The sequence below is a fragment of the Cebidichthys violaceus genome, unplaced genomic scaffold (assembly GCF_023349555.1).
Source record: "Cebidichthys violaceus isolate CVI_PGR_0920_01 unplaced genomic scaffold, fCebVio1.0.p SCAF_36, whole genome shotgun sequence".
In the NCBI taxonomy this organism is placed as follows: domain Eukaryota; kingdom Metazoa; phylum Chordata; class Actinopteri; order Perciformes; family Stichaeidae; genus Cebidichthys; species Cebidichthys violaceus.
Window position 1 is genome coordinate 70,544 of NW_027176550.1, and position 14,457 is coordinate 85,000.

Below are 14,457 nucleotides of genomic sequence, written 5' to 3' on the forward strand. Positions count from 1 at the left end.
ATAGTATGTCAAAAAAAGTCATAGTATTAGATGTAATAAAAAGTCATAGTATAGTATGTTGAAAAAAGTCATAATATAGCATGTCGAAAAAAGTCATAGTATAGTATGTCGAAAAAAGTCATAGTATAGTATGTCAAAAAAAGTCATAGTATAGTATGTCGTAAAAAGTCATTAAAAAAGTCATAGTATAGCATGTTGAAAAAAGTCATAGCATAGTATGTCAAAAAAAGTCATAGTATAGCATGTCGAAAAAAGTCATAGTATAATATGTCGAAAAAAGTCATAGTATAGTATGTCAAAAAAAGTCATAGTATAATATGTCGAAAAAAGTCATAGTATAGCATGTCGAAGAAAGTCATTAAAAAAGTCATAGTATAATATGTCGAAAAAAGTCAGAGTACATAATGTCGTAAAAAGTCATAGTACAGTATGTTCTGTTATAAAAGCCAATTAGCAATGAAAGTCATTCACACTTTCAAAGAAATTCATTCTCTGATGGAACCAGCTTCAGGATGTATTACGTTTGTCTTGTCATGTACAAGAACAACCAGGGATTGAACTGCTGATCTTGTGAAGGAAAGACCCTGAGTCTACTTCTGTGCCACTGAAGAGTCACAGAACATGGGGTTCTAAAAAGAGACTTAATAGTCATAGTATAGCATGTCGAAAAAAGTCATAGTATAGTATGTAATAAAGTCATAGTATAGTACGTCAAAAAAGTCATAGTATAGTACGTCAAAAAAGTCATAGTATAGTGTCAAAAAAAGTCATAGTATAGTATGTCGAAAAAGTTATAGTATGTCGAAAAAATTATAGTATAGTGTGTAATAGAGTCATAGTATAGTATGTTGTAAAAATGTATTAAAAAAGTCATAGTATAGTATGTCGAAAAAAGTCATAGTATAGTACGGCGAAAAAAGTCATAGTATAGTACGGCGAAAAAAGTCATAGTATAGTATGGCAAAAAAAGTCATAGTATAGTATGTTGAAAAAGTTATAGGGTACATCCCAAGTCTCTTATTTGTCGTTTCCTCGCTCCTCGCTTGAACAGGAAGTTGTTCTGCTCCTCCATATTGAACTGAGGAAAGGACGTCTCATATCTCTTAAAAAATATTTCCTTGTTTCCTCTCTCCTCGCAAGGAAACCATGCGAGGAGAGAGGAAACAAGGAAATACAACACAAGGAAAGGAGACAAGTGAGGGAAACGGGGATGCAATTAAGAGACTTGGGATGTACCCATAGTATATTATGATATAAAGAGTCATAGTTTAGTATTTCACAAAAAGTCATAACATCACTGAATAGAATGTTGTGAAAACTACATAAAACTTCATAGTGTAGTGTGTCACAACAGGTTATATACTTTGTCATATACATTTTTATATCGTACAAACATTAAAAAAAATCATAGTATAATATTTCATACAAAGTTGTAGTACAGTATGTCTTAAAATACCATAGTATGGAACGTCGTAAAAGTTATGATGATGAGCTGAGTTGGAGCTTCTGATTGGTTTGTTGTGTTTCTACGGAGGACAAAGCTGACCGTCTTCTGTTATATGTTTTATATAACATGTTATATGTTAGATAGTTAAAGTGAAGACCAGTAAAGTTTTAGAGAGTGATGATGATGATGGTGGAAGGGGTTAGAGTTACATGAGTTGATCATATTTTATAAATATATAAAATAAAATTGATGTTTTGTGGCTCAAAAGTGAAGCTGCAGTCGTTGTGGCGGCCATTTTGTGTCCCGTCCTTAAAAAAAACTACATTTCTACCGTTTCCATCGATTGTTTTGTCGTAATAATGAGATTATAAAAAAAACACATCTCACAATTATGATAAAAACGTTTCATATTTACTAGAAAAACACGTTGTCATAATGAATTATTAATTATTAGATACAGAAATAAAAAAAACATTTGTATGGTTATTCTTACAATATTGTATTGTGTAGACGGTTCACTTCGGTTTGGGGATGCAAAATGATGCTGTTTGGTTTGATGATGTCACAATGACCTCATCACCTGTGTGATATCTGTTGATGACTTTTGTTTTCTTCTTTATATGTTTACGTGTTTCTAATAAAATGTCAAATTCATGAACTCTGAAGTTTTTATTCTGACTGAAAAACACATTTAAATACTCAGATGTGGATTCATCCGCCGCTGAAAATAGTCCCCAACCGATGCTAAATAATTTAAAATAATATAAAAAAATATATAATAATAATATTTATTACTGGTCAGGTTTATAAAATACTGGTTTTATCCACAATAATAATTGGTTCTTTCATCACTTACATGAAAAATATGTTAATATGTAAAACTTCAACAGCAGAATCATTAAATAAATTCATCTTCTCATTTTTAACACAATGTTTGAAATCATCTGGTTTTTAGAATCCAAGATATTTCACAATAAAAGCCTTTCAGCTGCTCCACAGGCTCTTATTGTGAAACCTTTACAGGAAAGAAAGGAGACAGGAAACAAAGAGTACACTGAACAATCCTTTTCTTTATTCATTTTTTGTTGTCATTTCAATATGTCTGTCAGGGTTTTTTTTTTTTTTTTAAGATTTTTATTTTAAATTAAAATTTTTGACACACTTATAAAAGACAGCATCTGCATAGAGTTGTCATCTTAAAGATCCATGAAGAGAGAGAGAGAAAGAGAGAGAGAGAGAGAGAGAGAGAGAGAGAGAGAGAGAGAGAGAGAGAGAGGGGGAGGGGGAGAGAGAGAGAGGATGGGGGAGAGGGGGGGAGGTAAATGGGTAAGGTAGAGTGGAAGGGATGGGGGGGATACTGGCACGTCACATGAACTAAACAGAACAGCCAACAGCAGTACGAGAGAGGGGGAGGAGGGGGGAGACAGGGGATCTTTTTTAAGAGGGGGGGTGGAGGAGGGAGGAGGGGAAGGGGGGGGGACAGATCGCTTTTACATTTTACGCTACGCACACATACACACACACAAAAAAAACGGGACACAAGTTGCATTTTCCGGTCAAAGTTGTTCTGCAGAGCGACGCCCTGTCCTTCTGTCATGTCTCATTTTATTTTAGGGAAATATTGTTTTCTGACCTCGCGTCTCTCGTCCTGCCGTGTCCCCCCCCCCCCCCCCCCCCCCCCATAGAGAGAGAGACAAAGAGAGACAGACACAGATAGAGATAGAGAGACAGACACAGAGAGAGAGAGAGAGAGAGAGAGAGAGAGAGAGAGATAGAGAGTTATTGTCTTCATTTGTAGGTGATTTACTGAATGGAGTTCCTGCAGGAGGTGAGAGCTCATGGACGCCTCTGCATGGTGAAGAAAGCCCTTGTTTCTCTAAATATTGCACGCTTGTGTTTTTCGGTCGGCCTGTTTGAGGCTGCAGATTGGGCACCCGAGTCAGAGGTGGTGGTGGTGGTGGTGGTGGTGGTGGGGGGGGGGGGTGACGTCGGGAGAACGAGTTCCTCAAAAAAACATCGAAGGCAAAGAAAAAAATCTGTTTGAGATTCAGGTTTTTCAGCTTCGAGTCACTTCGACATCTTTGAGAAACTGAAGCTAAGACCTCCTCCAGGAACCGGACCAGGACTACGTGATGGGAACTAAGCAGGAAGACTGATGGTTGTTTGAGGTACACTGTGATTCTACAACCTGTTTCTAAAAGATATCTGCCCATTGACTTACAGTGGGCCTGAGATACAAGCCCATTGACTTACAATGGGCCTGAGATGATATCAGCCCATTGACTTACAGTGGGCCTGAGATACAAGCCCATTGACTTACAGTGGGACTGAGATGATATCAGCCCATTGACTTACAATGGGCCTGAGATGATATCAGCCCATTGACTTACAGTGGGACTGAGATATCAGCCCATTGACTTACAATGGGACTGAGATATCAGCCCATTGACTTACAGTGGGACTGAGATGATATCAGCTCATTGACTTACAGTGAGACTGAGATGATATCAAACCATTGATTTACAGTGGGACTGAGATATCAGCCCATTGACTTACAGTGGGAATGAGATATCAGCCCATTGAATTACAGCATTAAGACCAGCTGGTTTTTACTAAAAGTTAATGGTTTAACGGTAAAAATCAACACGTCTTTTATCAATGAACGTTCAAATTCGCCGCCATCTTGGAGCTGCTAATGCTAATCAAAGGGCTGTTAGCATTAGCACGGACTATCTAGGGATCTGGTTACTTTAGGTTACGTTAGGGTGCGGGCTACACTCTGGGGTACACGGCAGGTAAAGAGACCAGGTGGTGGGTTTGTGGTTTGGGTAGCTAGCTGTGGGTCGAGAGACACCGAGTCAGACAGACAGACAGACAGAGAGAGAGAGTTCAATTGACTCTTCTTCTAATATGGAGGGAAGCACTTTCATCAGAGGAGCCAGTGGGCGGAGCCTCTGGGACTGGGGAAAGCAAAAGGGTAAAAAAAAAGGACAGAGATCGAACTACTTGTCAACTTTGACGGGAATAGATATCTCAGTAGATTTATACATAGACATGCAAGTCATTTTTTCTCTCTTTGAAGTTATTTACAATAATTACATAACACAAAGAATCCAGTTTCAGTTTGACAAAATTGCGAGCATTCAATATTCAATATTACTACTATTATTTATGATAACATAACTCCTTTTTGTACGTCTTTAAATCATTGCTATTATAGAATCGTCCTTTTTTAAAAGTTTTGAATGTGTGATCACTTTGTGTGAAGCCGTTCGTTCTCCCTCTGGGTTTTTGCAAATGTTTTTACTGCATTTTTATTTGTCATTTTATGGTAATAATAATAATAATAATAATGATGATGATAATAACAATGTTATTTAAGTGTCTTTTCTACTTGCTATGGCAGGAGACCATATGGGCGTGGTCTACCTTATTGCCCCTCCCCCTGACTCCTCCCACCCTTCCTACGAAGGGAAAAAAAACACTGATTCAAAACCCGAATACTGTCTCGTACGACGGACGGCTGGAGCGTCAAAAGAAATCATCATCAGAAACAACAATTAATATCAAGCTGCTCCTGCTGACGAGGGCCGATCGAAGCAAACAACAAACAAATAAACAAACAAACGTTTTCCATTTCGTCATCGTCATCCAGAGCAGAGCTTCTGAACAGGTTTTGGTTTTTGAAAATGTTCTTTCAGGAAGACGAAAAAAATCATCGAGGAGAAGAGTTTAAATCGTCCGACAAACAGAGTAACAAAAACAAATAAATACAAAGCACGACTAACTTGAATTTTGTGTCTGTTGATTGAAACTAAAAACTGTTTATTTTGCAGAAATAACTGCAGAGCATATTGATGTTAAGATGACCTCAAACTACAGAAAGTCATTTTTCCAGGACATGTGTGAAACAATACGCCCAGTCACCTTCCACACACAGGCTAACGGCCAACGGCTAACAGCTAACGGTAAGTCAATCTTTGGAGTCTTGGCGTCGCAACCAAAACTCGTCTCTGGATGATTTTTCCTGCTTCCTGCATCCCGCTCTCACAAAAACTGTACACAGCCAATAGAAGCAGTCGTGGATACACAACCACACACACACGCACACACGCACACACACACACACACACACACACACACACACACACACAATTATAGAAATGCAGTATGTTGATGTAAGATTTATATATATATATATTCTTGTCTATATATGTGACTTCAGTTGACAAGGCTGCAGTCCTGTCTCACACACAGGAACATGTTCACTGGAGGTTTTATGGAAGCTAGTTAGCTAGCGGCTAGTTTTGTTAGCTGTCTAGCAAGCTAGCTAAACAGCACCGGACGCTAGCTGATGTTTGTTAGCCCCCAGTTTTTTTCCCCCAGTCTCAGTAAAAGATCGTGTATCTTTACTTCACCTGCACAACAGAAATTTATAGTATTTTATCGTTAATTATTAAACATTATTTGTAAATTATAGGTGATGCAGTTCGGACCGCGGACAAACAAGTCAAAACTGACTTGAATTACATTGAAGCATTGTTAGCGTTGTTAGCTGCTTCGTTGTAATTTACCTTCAAATTATTCCCATTTGCACGGCTAAACACAAACTAGAGAAGAGATGCTAACTGATTAGCTAGCTAGCTAGCTAGCTAACAAACCTCAAAACCTGCAGGTTAGCATCGATCCCGTAGTGTGAACGTAGAGACTGATAAACAAGCTGTACAGAAAATGACACCAAAATAACAAGAATAACGGCAATTCATAAATAGAATAAGAAAGCACCACCATTGTCTCCGTTTATGCCTCGAGTGGAGAAGAAGCTAATGTGCTAATATTTTATAACGGATGATTATGCGTCATATTTATTTTACACTAATCAGACCACAAACTAACATCTACGGGTGAAAAGGAACAAAGGGGGTGTGGAGGCAGACATCATTGTTGTGGCGTGAGATTATTATTGGCTGGCTGGCTGGTGGTGGGCGGGGGGGGGGGGGGGGGGGGCATTTGAAGTTTTGTTATTATATATTTTTACCATTTGTGACGAACATCTCAGTGTAAACTTGACTCGCGTTGTGCTCTTTGATATTAACGGCAAATATTTTTGAGAACACATGAAGGGGGGGGGGGGGCAAAAAACGCTTTGGTTTGAATTTTAATAAGATAATAACAGTGATCATGGCGTCCTATAAATATGTCGGATCTCTTATCTCGTCCCATCTGTCAACAATTAAAAAACAAAAGTGGAATTCATCAAACGGCTGAAAACTCCGTGGACCTGCGATCGGATGCTTCGCACATCTAAACAAACTCGACAACACACACATTCGCACATTTATGCACCAATCTTGTTTCACTGAAGAGGAAGGGGGGCATGCTGCACACACACTAGGCCGGGTGGAGGTTCGCCCACAGGTTGACGCTTCATCCACCTTAGTGGGGACAAAGTCCCACAAAAACACAACACACTAATGCAACTAATGCAACAGCACAGAGGTCAGTTAGTAACGGAGGTGTGTAACCCAGCGCGGGGGAGGGGGGGGGGGGGGGGGGCAGAGGACGATGACGGGGGGGGGGGGGGGGGGGTGACGAGGGTTGGTGGTCGGAGGACGATGGTGGGGAGAAGCATAATGGCTGAAGCAGAATGGTTGAAGTCAACGGCAGCACATTTCAAAAGTTTAGCTTTTCAACAAGTTCACCTCAACCTGCTCCTTCAACAGGTCCAACAAGGTTACAAATAAAAAAACACGCGTTGACATGTGACGCCAGCACGTGTTTCATGTTTTAGTTTTAAAATCAATTCAGAATGTAGTGGTTAGCTAACGTGCTAACCAACGACAGGTCCGATGAACGGTAAAGTGCACGACATGGAGGGCAGGTTGGGGGTGGGGTACAAAAAACACCATCATGCAAACTCCACAACGCTTTTGCATGCCTTTTTTATTATTATTATCATTATTATTATTGTTATTATTATTATTATCATTATTACACACACGGAATTGGCGGGGTCTTCCGGGGAAGGGAAGGCGCAGACTCCCGATCCTCAACGTCGTCTTTTTTATTTTGTACAACCAAACAACACAAACAGGAAGAGGGAAGACAAAAGGACAAGGAGACCGAAGACTCGGACAAACTTCACCGGTGTTGTTTAATAAAACCTTAACGTGGTTTTGGGATGTTTGTCCGTGTTTTCTTTCCCGTGGGAGGATGGCGGCGAGGCCTGATGGAACGTTACAGAAAAAACACACGGCAATGAAACATCAGTGTCAACAAGCTGGCTGGTGCTACGACGGCATTCCTCACACATCGCCGAACCGTCGCAAAAGAATACCGCGACGACCGTGACATCATCTCGACAACCATCGAGAAACTGAATTAAATATCGCGTGGCTGACGTTACGATGTAACTATCAGGGGATGAACGAAGCACTGCGAGTCCAAAAGTGAGTCCAAAGACACCTGGGAAATGTAAGTATAACAACTTTTTACAGGTGCAAACATGTTTTGATATTTAATCCCTTATGTGGACAGATTCAGTGTCTGAACTATACAGTCTAGAAAACACTCAGAAAGACAGAATGAAGCCATGAACGTTGACAACACAACAGCAGAGAAAAAAGTGCTAAATTATTCTAAATCTACTGACGATTTATTAAACACACATCTATTGGATTTTGCTGCTTGGAGGGGTTTAGGGGGTGTGTGCTGAACTTTGGTGAACACAGAAGTTAAGTTTTGGTTTTGGGAAGTCAAAAGAATGAAAATTAAAAAAACTCCCACCTCCACTCTTCTCCAAACCTGGAGCTAAACAAGTCCTCATTCTTTTATCTCATCTAGCGACTAATACAGCATCACAGACATCTACGACTAACAGCGCTAACTACTACGACTCCCAAGAAAAAACACCCACACACACACACACACATATTCAAACAAAGCCGCTTCCTCGTGTCGACACGTCGCTATGGCTGCCTGGAAAGTACCGTTAGCCAGGGAAGCTAACGTTGCCTCGGGTCGTTGGACAGAATGTGAGCTAACAACGTTAGCTTCTGGGCCAAAACGAAGCCTCCCAGAGCAACAAGAGTTGTAAAGTGGAGCGTAAAGAAGCAGATATATTTTGTAAGTCAGTGGTCGACGCTTCAATAAAAGAGAGTTTCACGTGAATGTCGTGTGAGACGACTCCGTCCACTTCGCAACTCTTATGTCGGGTTCAGAGTCTAGACACAGTTTAGCTAGCTAACACTTTTTTCTGTCAAATGAAACTTAGCGATAACAAACTGACTTTATTGCTTTGACACCGAGTGTAGTGTGGACCGGTTCAGTGGAGTTTAAGGTGGTGTTTGTTGACAGTGATTGTGACGTGGACAGGACGGTCCGGCGTGGGGCCTCAACGGAGGGCAGACGTACCCCCGTATCACAGAGCCTGAACACGGACAAACCTCCCTCCTTAAACCCCCACGACATAAAAGTCACAATACTGTGTAGTCATTTTTAACACACACACACACCCCCGTGTGTCCTAGTTTTGGGGGACAACGCACATTTGATGTTACTTCTCAACACGGAAAACCACGTTAACGAAACAAAACATGCTAGTACGACGAACGTAACGCACACGCATGTGTTGCCCCCAATCTGGAGCAGTGTTGAGGTTTAACACGTTAAATTCAGATTAGCTGACTTCAAATTATTAGCTTCTATCAAAGCTTCATTAGTGTAAAAGAAAAAAGAAGCAGAGTGAAGTCACAGCTAACAGCTAATGCTAACGCTGTCTGATATACAGTAAATACATTTTGAAAGATAGATTTTCTGTATATTTGCTACATATTTATGAAAGAGGCCAATAGGAATTTAGCTCGTTTGACAGACTATTAACCTTTTTCAAAAACTTTCAGATTGAATTTGCAAAGAAACACTCTGGAAAAGACGAGTAATCGAATAAAAACTAATGTCAAGAATGTATTTCTTAAGCTTCATTCTTTCCCCAACACTGGTCCAGACACACGGAGAGTGACTTTAATATAAAAAAAAAGACCAGAAAACTTGAGCTCAATCTCCAACAAGCAGCTTCTACACGATCTACATGTAACACGAGCTAACGCTATAGCATGCTAAGCGACCCAGTCTAGCACTGGTGTGATATGTAACGCAGGGAAAGTGTGCATTTTAAAGTGTGGAGGGGGAGGGGGGGGGTGTTTCTAGTGTGTCTGTGTGAGACGTTCAATGTATACGAGGTGTTCATGCAACGTGTTGTGAATGTAATGTGAACGTGTGTGTTTGTGTGTGTGTGTCACATGTTCCACCTTCCACGGAGGGTTAACATCCACCAATAGGAAGCCTCTCCTGTTCAGTAGCACCTAAAAACAGGTTGTGAATCACGAGTCACAATCCCCCAAAAAACAGACGCAGACGGGGGACGGGGGACGGAAGGGATGCAGAGAGGAAAACCAGGCGGATGCATCAAAACCAATACGGACTAAACAGTAAAACCAGCTAAAGGATGTCAGGCCGATACGTCACGGGACACGTCACGCACTAAAGAACAGCAGCACCACGGAACAACGAAGCAACAAACGTTCCCCAGAACAAAATAAACCACGACACTCAGGTAACCAGGTAACTAGGTAACCAGGGCACGCCAGCATCGGGGGGGTTTCATATACGATGTCTGTCCATCTCTTAGCTCGCTTGTTCGTTTTTATAAAGTTATGTTTGAGTTTTTCTTCTTCTTTACTCTTTAATGTGTTCTCTTCATTTTTTTTAAAGAATCGTTCCTTAAGAACAGGTGTGACCTCACGATCCCCCTCACTATCTTTGGGTGGGGGAGGCGGGACGAGTCGTCTTCCTCTTATCTAAACTGCATAGATTGACTGTCCGCCTCCTCCCAGCTCCTTCTAACCCGCCCCCCCCCCCCCCCCCCCCCCCCCCCTTCCTTCCCACCGTTCACCTGTCAGTCAAACGTCACGTTTTCAAATCAAATTCAGCAGGTAAACCAGAGGCCCTCCCCCCTCCTCCCCGCTCTTTGGTTGGATAGATGTGACAAGAAGGGGAGGCTGTTGTCGTGGAAACCTGCCACGTTGCAAAGACACCCCCAAAACATCCCACCATCCCACCCCCACACACACACACACACACACACACACGCGCACACACACACACACGCACACATTGTGTTTTCTCAAAGTGGGCAGCGTGTCACTGCTCTTTCTTTCCTTGTCGTTCTTTATAAATGCCGCGTGGCAGGTCGGGCTTTGCCAGTCTGAGCTAATTTAAGAGGCTGACTGAAGGTGAATGACAGGAGTGAGCAACCAATGAGAGGCGATCTAAAGAGGCGGTCTGAGCCCCAACAGGCGAGGACGGCCCCTCCCTCCCAGAAACGAGGGGGACCACAATTGGTTCTACCAAAGACGGCGGGGTGCTCGTCCTGCGGGACAGCGTTCCGGGAACGTTCCGGCGTTCGACATTCCGTTCAGAGCTCCAGAACCCGACAGGAGTTCTTTCTCTCCGTCCTCTAGAAGGACAACGCTTGAGCTCACTCACAGAGAACGTGTTCTGCGACGTTCTAGAACGCGCTCGGTTCCTTACACCTGTGTAAGGAACAGATATAAGGTTCTGGCTCTTGGAACGCTCGTCCCGTAGAACTCTCACCCGGCAGCCGTCGCCATCGCTGTCCTCGGAGAGACTCCCGAAAAAAACGAAAAGAAAGTGTTTAAAAAAAAAAAAGAAAGAAAAAAAAAAGGCCAAACAAACAAACAAGTAAACGTCATATTATCGGTCATCATATTGTTTTACAGGGAGCTAACCCATGTGTTGCTTCATATGTTCAATACATGTACATGTACATCTGTAATAAATAGTAGGTTTATTCCCTCTTTTTCTATACGTTATGTATTTAGGTCAGCTATAATGTGATGGTTTTTTATTGTGTTTTTTTTTTTGTCTTTGTTTTTTGAACCCCACCCAACCCCACGGTGTTTCCTCTATCTGTGATTGGATCGTTATCGCTTCCTAGCTGATTGGTTTATCTGTCTTGCATTTGTGTTTCAAGTTTTTCGTGTCGTCGTCGTCGTCGTCGGTGTTTTCTTTTCTATGCTGGCGGTCGGACGGTCAGTCGGTGTCGGTCGTCACGGAGCGTCTCTAGAAGCCCAGCGTGCCGCCGATGGTTGACGCCAGGACCACGCCCAGGATGACGCAGCAGATGATGATCATGATCTTCTTCTGCAAGGGGGGGGGGGGGGGGGGCAGGAGACACACAGGTTGGTGGGTTCTCTATGTGGGATTTTTCTGAAGGAATCTAAACGCCTTTTCGTCTAAAGCTGTATTCACTGAGCCTATCTGGTTTACTACAGCTCTATGAACACTAAATAAAACATTCTGATGCGATTTAATATCAACAGACTGATAAAAAAAAACGATGCAGAAATATCTACATAATGATGAAGATTAGTAAAAAATCGAAATTCATGTTCTCTCCTCAAGACGAACAGTAAATAACTTTTAAATACTTGTTTTCTGAATGGAGTCTGGTTCTATCGGTGCTATGCTAAGCTAACATTGCAGCCGCTCCATCAACACTCAACACGACGTCATCTAGACGTAAACACAGCAGCGTGGTTGTTGTTTTTTACCGTCTGGTTCACAAACATGTCTACACAGTCTGGTCTCTACGAACAGAAGGTATCGTGGAGCTCTGAACACAGACGGATACAGTATTTATTTCCTGATTCAACAACGTCAGTGATGACAGGAGGAGCATCTCAACGCTGATAGGGCGATGAGTTTTGCCGCGAATTTGCGTGTTCCGTGCCGCGTTCACGGCAAACGCGGCGCTACAGCCGGTCTCCTGATGAACACGTTACCTTGCGGGCCTGGCTCTGGTATTTGACGGCCTTCTTGGTGTCGGATACGGCTCGCTCCACGTAGTCCACGGAGTGCTCCACGTTGTACTCAATTCTGTCAATCATCTCTCCCTGAATGACACACACACACACACACACACACACACACACACACACACACGGTGTTTCAGTTTAAACACGCGACGCCCACAATCGACCTGTGACGTCTGCTCGCCGTCACACTCACCTGGCTCTCCACCAGCATGGCCATGTCCACGAACATGTCGTGCAGCTCGCGGATGCTGTTTTCCAGCTTGATGATCTCGGTGTGTCGGGTCTCGATCTCGTTCAGAGCCTGCTTGGTCATCTGAGAGTCCATTTTGATCTGGAGGAGAGGACGTCTTTTAACACAGACATTATTTCACTCTGATTGGTTTTAAATAAAAAGAGTCTCAAACTAATACAGAGATTAAAAGGAAAATATATGATATACAACCAAAAAGTAGAATAGATTAAAAATAGGTTAGTTTATATAAACTTTAAAGGGATGTCAGTTGCTTGTTATACTCACCGGTGTGTTGCTCTGAGTGTCTCAACAAAAAAATAGTTTTATTTCTAATTGCTTCTTTGCTGTTTTTTCGATTAAACTCCACAGAGATAGAATAACAGGAGCTGTCCGTGGTCGTTTGACTAGTACGGTAAAAAAAAGTTAGTTGCAGCTCTGGAAACGGTTAGCAGGCTAGTTAGCTACGTAACGCTAACTTGTCCTTCTCCAGGGAGACGAAGGGACCGTTGGACCCGGCGTCCACCAGCCAGCTGTTCCGCTCATTTCCTGTAACCAGTGTAGCATTAAAGCATGGTGAAATTAGCACGCTAGCTAACAAGCAAGAGACAACCTCCGGTTCTATAAAGTGTTAAAGCTGCATTCTCTCTAATGTCCATCAGGGGGCGACTCCTCTGGTTGTATAGAAGTCTAGTCTAAAATGACTCTACTTCTCTCTTGATTTATTCCCTCAGTAAACATTGTAAACATGAGTTTATGGTCTCAATCTCTAGTTTACAGTCTTCTTCTATACAGCATGATGTTCATTTAGTACATTATGGTCCATTTAGAGTCAAACAGACCATAAAGCAGGGGATGATTTAGAGGCGGAGCTACACAGTGATTAACAGGTCTCTACCAGAGACGTATACGGCGTCTCTATGTCACTCCTCCTCAGACCAGATATGGTCACTTCCTGTTCACTGGTTGCGGAAAAAACAAGATGGCGACGCCCGTAATCCAAGATGGCGACGGCAAAATTGCCGAACTTGATGCTTTACAACGTCCACAAACCAACGACGTCATGGTGTCTACGTCCACTTCTTATAGACAGTCTGTGGTAAAAAGCTTTAATGCTACGCTGGTTACAGAAAAGCAAAATAAAGTCACTCATCTGGTGATAGCAACGTGCTTTCTGTTGCTCTCTTCGCTTCGTAACATTACTCCTCTGATCGTTTCAGTTGTTTCTGTAAAACCTTGGTGAGTCTGTCTATGTCTATTCTATTTCTACACTAGACTTTTATTGTGAAACATCTTTGCAGGAAGTTGTGAGTTTCATCAATGGCAGCTTCAAAGAAGAAGAAGTGATGGAAGAACAAAGAATAAATGAGAACGTATTTCGTCTCTTCTCTAGTCTGTTTGTGTTTCCAGTGTTTTAGACATAAATATGATTCATAGAAATACGTATGATCATAATTTTGGGGGGATATCCTTAATGCTGTAGTTATGATCACAGTTGTCTCTCCTGTATTTAAAATTAGAAACATGACATGAGGTCATGTGACGCTCAAGTCATCTGAACTTTCTTGCTTATGGCTGGGGTTCCTGCAAACATGCAACTTTTACTTTGAAGGAGAGGGTGACGTTGGGATCTTCAAAATAAAACCAAACAGGTACTTTTTTAAAGTGTAAATCAGTTTCTTTTGCTTCTAGCTGAACGTTGAGTTGGTGGAGGACCTTTGAGCTCCAGTGGTGTTGTGTCGTCTGGCTTACTTACCTGCTTACAGAGTGACTTAACGCCGGCTGTAAACCGTGTTTCTGACCTCCACTGGTTGGGACGCTGTGACATCACAGGTGGGTGTGGTTTCAACCAGAGGAGCTCAGTGTCAAACGTTTTGATTTTC

General features: G+C 42.1%; 1 protein-coding gene across 1 annotated transcript in view; it reads right to left on the reverse strand.

Moving 5' to 3' along the window:
* Positions 1-11,436: 11,436 nt before the first annotated feature.
* stx1b (syntaxin 1B) overlaps positions 11,437-14,457 on the reverse strand; it is an 11,287-nt gene continuing 8,266 nt past the window's right edge. The window contains exons 7-9 of the mRNA XM_068725638.1: positions 12,539-12,676; positions 12,313-12,423; positions 11,437-11,671 (exon numbers count right to left, since the gene is read on the reverse strand). Coding sequence (XP_068581739.1) covers positions 11,591-11,671; positions 12,313-12,423; positions 12,539-12,676 — 330 coding nt within the window. The 3' untranslated portion in view covers positions 11,437-11,590. The remainder of the gene's footprint in view (positions 11,672-12,312; positions 12,424-12,538; positions 12,677-14,457) is intronic.